The following is a 6,000-nucleotide window of genomic DNA, read 5'->3' on the forward strand; positions in this document are numbered from 1 at the left end:
AATTTTAATTTTAATGTGAGAATCAATTTAATGTAATATAACATATTATACAATAAAGGGTTTTCAATTTTTTCTTTTTGGGAGAGCCTTCGTTTTCAAGTTCCACTGAACGTTTTGATATTGATAATGTTTAATTTTTAAAAATTTTTAATATATTGGAAGATTTGGAGCTTCATATCTATTGGGCATGTATAGACCATAAATACTTTAAGAAAAATTATAAAAATCGAATAAACTTAAGTCTCGTTTAAGTTATTCTTCCAATAAAAGAAATAAAAGAGTTCACACCCATGAAATCAGGTCATAGTCAACAAAAGTGTAGCAGACCCAGTTTTTCATTTTTCATTGCCATTTCAAGGTCAGATTCTTCGATTCTTTGTTCTACTGGTCAGGAAGGATATTATCTACCATTTTTTTATAATATTATAATTATCTAATCATAATAAAAATTTACATAAATATCCAACATTTATAAAAAAAAGACTTTATATAAAATTTTAATTAATTTTATATAATTTTAAATTTTAATTAATTAATTAATTATATTATATTATAATAATTATAAGTGAAATACTCTCATTAATCAAGTCTACAACGCCTTTTAAAAGACTTACAATTAATACCGGCAATGAAAATAAATGTCGCATAAGGAAATCAATTTTTCATTTTTTTTGATGAAGCAATTTTTTTTTTCGTTTTACAGGTTATTCTTCTAGGAGAGTACGTATACTATTTATTTACAATTTTAAAAATAAATATAATCAAATAAAATTTTTTTTATCACTATCCCATTATTAGTTAGCAGAAAAAATGAAAACTAATTAAATTCATCGTGTGAAATAAAGCTGAAACTTTTTAGTTGTCAAAGAGAGTGGGACCTTGTTAGCTTTTTTCTACACCTCACGACACGGGACGTCATTTCCACACCTGAAAACAAGGTATCATCATTTATCGGCTTACTTCTTTTCCATGCTCAAGTTTCTTCACCTCAGGACACGGCATGAGAATTTTTAGATGGCAGCAAACGGATATCTTACGGTCCAATTATATAGAATTAAGATTTTCTATAATCCAGTTTAGGTTGGAAAATTATTATTTGTCAGAAGTTTGGAAAGTGATATTAGATATTAGGAACATATTATTTATAATTATTGTAATATAATTAATTAATTATAATTTAATATTATGTAAGATTTATAAAAAATTATGTAAAATTTATATTTTTAAATGATGAGTTTTTATATAATTTTTAATTATAATTGATTAATTATAATATTATAATAAAAAAATTATATATGAAATGCTATATACAAACCCGATGGTAAAAAGCACTCACTCTCTGCCCGAGTCCAAGCGCCAATGCACCATTTGATGGTGCTGGCTCTTCGATCTTCAACCTCTATTACCAACCCCATCTTCCCGTTTCATAACCACCAATCGATAGGATGTCGGTTAGTTGACATCTTAGGCTGAAATTTTCAGTCAGCTACAACAATAATAAAACTGAATATATATATACATATATATATATATATATATATAGAAATAGAGGGAAAGTATTTAGTTAAGAAAATATGGCTCAATTATGATAAAAACCTAGGATAAAAGTAGGGATCGTATGCTAATCCTAGCCACATGACTTTCGAAGTCAAAACTTGAACCAATTGACGGTAGGTATAGCAGGATAAATAAGTGTTCCAAAACTTCTCATACTGCACTTTGGTTCTTGTCGATGAACGAAGCACTATAAAATCCAAATCAGTCTCACCAACTAAGATATTGATTCAAGTTGATGGAGCTATCGAGCAAGCATTTTAAAATGTCTAGCTCTTTTCTCCTTGTTTACGTTGAAGTTATAATTCTTCTCTCACGCTTCAACTTGCAGGGGCTTAACTTACTTGGTTTAGCAGCCCATGTAGTTAGTGGAAATGACACAGATCAACAAGCTTTATTGGAGTTCAAAGCCAAGATAACTGGTGATCAACTCCGGGTTATGCAATCCTGGAATAGTTCCGTGCACTTCTGCCAGTGGCCCGGTGTTACATGCGGTCGCAGACATCAGAGAGTCATCAGGTTAGAACTACAATACCTAAAACTTGTGGGTTCAATATCACCGTACATAGGAAATTTGAGCTTTCTCAGGGTATTGAATCTTGGAGACAACAGCTTCAACAATGAAATTCCCCAAGAAAGTGGACGTTTAAGAAGATTGGAAATATTGCAACTGTCCAATAACTCCATAAGTGGTGAAATTCCTTCCAATTTATCTGGTTGTTCTAAGCTTATATTTTTTCATGTGAGAGGCAACCAGCTAACCGGAGAATTACCTGGTTGGCTTGGTCTCTTGTCAAACCTGAAATTGTTAAGTGTAAGCAACAACAGTTTAAGAGGGAGTATCCCTCCTGCCTTGGGGAACTTATCGTCTCTGGAGAAACTTTCTTTGGCCGGGAATGGACTAAGTGGGGCTATACCTGAAGCTCTTGGGCAACTGAAAAATCTTTCATTTTTCTCCGTGCTAGAAAATGTAATTTCTAGTACTATTCCTGTCTCAATTTTCAATCTCTCCAATATCAGAGCTTTTGATATTGGCGAAAACAGGATTCAAGGTACTCTTCCTTCTGAATTAGGAATCACTATGCCTAATATTGAATTCTTTTCTGTCTCGGAAAACCAAATCAGTGGAAAATTCCCAGTTTCAATATCCAATGCCTCAAACCTCGTGGTACTTCAGCTTTCAAAAAACAAACTTAGTGGAAACTTACCTTCATTGGGAAAGCTGGATAAACTATCGACATTTCTCATATTTAGAAACCATTTTGGAAATGGGGGAACAACTGACTTAAACTTTCTCTGTTCTATTACCAATGCTACCAAACTAAAACGTCTGCATATAGGTGAAAATAATTTTGGAGGGGTATTGCCCGAGTGCATTAGCAATTTGTCTAGCACTCTTTCATTTTTAATAATTCGAAAGAACAAAATATGGGGGAAAATACCTGTTGGGATTGAAAATATCATCAATTTGGAGATGCTAGCTGTATCACACAATCAGCTATCAGGTTCCATTCCCCTTGCTGTTGGGAAGCTTCATAAGCTAGAGCAAATTAATGCTAATGATAATTTTCTATCCGGAGCTATTCCCCATTCTGTTGGAAATATGACAATGTTAACCGAACTTCAATTATATAGTAACAATCTTCAGGGCAACATTCCTTTAAGTCTAGGTAACTGTGAAAATTTGCTTATATTGGATCTTTCTTATAACAATCTTAGTGGATCAATACCCCGTGAAGTATTTGGACTCTCATCCTTGTCCATTCGACTAGATTTATCATCCAACTATTTAACTGGTATGCTTCCAGTTGAAGTAGGAAATCTGAAAAATCTAGGTGAATTGCATGTTTCTCAAAACCAATTATCTGGTTTGCTTCCGAATAATCTTGGTAGCTGTGTAAGACTGGAGAAGCTGTTCTTGGATGGCAATTTGTTCAAAGGGCCAATTCCTCCATCTTGGAGTTCATTGAGAGGTCTTACATCATTAGACATATCTGACAATAATCTTACTGGTGAAATTCCAAAATTTCTTGTGAGCTTTGGGTCATTACGGTATTTAAATCTATCTTTCAATGATTTTGAGGGTATGATACCAATTGAAGGAGTCTTTAAGAATGCAACTGCTACATTCGTCGAGGGAAACAGTAAGCTTTGTGGAGGAATTCCTCAGTTACACTTCTCCAAATGTAACTCAAAAACATCAATCAATTCCCTCAAATTAAAAATTGCGGTTGTTATTGTGATTTTAGGAGTGGCTTCAGTATTCTCTTTTCTCATTTTATGGTTTAGAAAGAAGAAAAAACAGCCAACCGGAACCTGTGCAGAAAATTCACTTTTAAAGTTATCATACCGGCGCATCCTAAAGGCTACCGATGGATTCTCCTCGCAAAATTTGATTGGTTCAGGTAGTTTTGGTTCTGTATACAAAGGAATTCTTCAAGAGAGTGGAGAAGTTATTGCTGTTAAGGTGCTTAATCTTCTGAATCGTAAAGCTTCCAAGAGTTTCTTGGTTGAATGTGAGGCCTTGAAGAACATTAGACATCGAAATCTTGTCAAGATATTAACAGCAATTTCAGGTGTCAATTATCAAGGCAATGGTTTTAAAGCCTTGGTTTATGAGTTCATGGAAAATGGAAGCTTGGAGGATTGGCTGCATCCATCTACTGGCATGAATGAGCAGAAGACGATAAGACACCTGAATTTCTCCCAAAGAGTTAATGTGGCTGTAGATATTGCTCAAGCACTGGAGTATCTGCACCATCATTGTGAAACACCAATTATCCATTGTGACCTCAAGCCAAGTAATATTCTACTTGATAAGGAAATGGTTGGACATATAAGTGACTTTGGCTTAGCAAAGATCCTTTTTACAGACAGGCTTAACCAATCTTCTAATCAGTCAAGCTCCCTTGGATTTAGAGGAACTATTGGTTATGCTCCACCAGGTAAGTACATTTTATTCATTTAAAAGCAGTTTTTGCTTTACAAGAAAAGACTACATTGCTTCAAATCAGAATGTAATTTCATATATTTAGAGCTCGTATGTGCTGAGAGGCTAACTTTATATAATTTTCAAAAGATCTCCTCTGCATTTATTAGCAGACATAATTTGTAATGAATTAATTGTAGAATATGGCATGGGAAGCATGTTGTCAACAAAAGGTGATGTGTATAGCTATGGCATCCTCTTGCTAGAGATGTTTACGGGGAGAAGGCCGACTGATGAATTGTTCAAAGAAGATTTCAGCCTTTACAAATTTGTTATGGCTGCTTTGCCAGAACGGGTGGTTGAGATTATAGATCCCATTCTTCTTCAGGAGGGAGTCAAACGAGGAATTGACAGACATCTCCAATGCTGGAATTCAATATTTGAAATAGGACTCACTTGCTCAGGTGAATCACCAAGTGAGCGGATAGACATGAGTTATGTTGTTACCAGGATTTGTTCTGTTAGAGACAAGCTCCGCCCAACTCGAATACGTCATGAGGGCCAAACTCTATATGCTGGTCAATCAGCAGGTAATAATTTCTTCTTATGCTGAAGTAAACAATTAGTGTTATGCTTAACAAAATACTTAATCATTACATGACTCAAGGACATTAATTTCCTTTACTTTTTTAATAAATCTTGTGTTCAAATGATTTAACAAGTAAATTGATTTTTGGTTATATTCTGTCAAAGTAAATATGATGGTTTTAAGGTTTACTTGTTTTCATATGCTGTAGGTACTTAAGATGCCTTATTGATATGGACTTGAGAGCCATGGGTCAAGCAAACTTGAGCTTTTCTCTTTTATTCACAATCTATATGGTATTTGCAGGACTCCCAATTTCTCTTAAAAACATTTTCTTAGAGAAAAGAAAATAAATGTGGGAGTGTTTCGACCAATAATTTGTTTGTGTAATATGTATTAATGTTTCCTTTTTGTTGTTGCATCATCAACTCTTTTATTCACAATCCGTGGCTATTAATGGTTGCTTTAAATTGTTGAAATTGATAGTTCTTTTTGTTCTATGGTACTATTACTGAGAGTGAATACACGGATGTATGTTAAATATGGATTGAGTGTTGGATTTTCACATTTAGTTTTGAAGGATCAATTAAAATTTTACTTATATATTTTTCACTTTTGATGTTATCCAAATTTGAGATTAAGTATTAAATACAAGTATGTGTCTAATATAGATATACTTATTTTTTATTAAAATTTTTCACAAATTTAGATTGTTTGAACTCTAAACTCACGTTTATAACATATGTGTCGAATATAGATATTTTAAGATAAATAAAAAATTAGAGTAATTAATATAGTTCATTTGAGATCTTATCAAACAAAATAAAAAATAAAAATTTGTCAAATAAATATGAGAAGATAAGTACATAGGCTAAAAAAAATATTCTTTGGTATTTGGATGAAGACTTGGAATGTTGAGAAATTAAAAAAC

At 33.0% G+C, this 6,000-nt stretch overlaps 1 protein-coding gene across 1 annotated transcript; it reads left to right on the forward strand.

Annotated features, from left to right (window-relative positions):
• The first annotated feature begins 1,714 nt into the window (after nt 1–1,714).
• On the forward strand, nt 1,715–5,567 carry LOC111309745 (putative receptor-like protein kinase At3g47110). Its single transcript, XM_089748251.1, has 3 exons — nt 1,715–4,499; nt 4,684–5,073; nt 5,281–5,567. Exons 1-3 carry the CDS (start codon nt 1,793–1,795, stop codon nt 5,286–5,288), a joined length of 3,105 nt encoding a protein of 1,034 aa, XP_089604377.1. The 5' UTR covers nt 1,715–1,792; the 3' UTR covers nt 5,289–5,567.
• The last annotated feature ends 433 nt before the right edge of the window (nt 5,568–6,000 follow it).

Source organism: Durio zibethinus, chromosome 19 (assembly GCF_047325235.1).
Source record: "Durio zibethinus cultivar Kanyao isolate XHJ-2024 chromosome 19, ASM4732523v1, whole genome shotgun sequence".
In the NCBI taxonomy this organism is placed as follows: domain Eukaryota; kingdom Viridiplantae; phylum Streptophyta; class Magnoliopsida; order Malvales; family Malvaceae; genus Durio; species Durio zibethinus.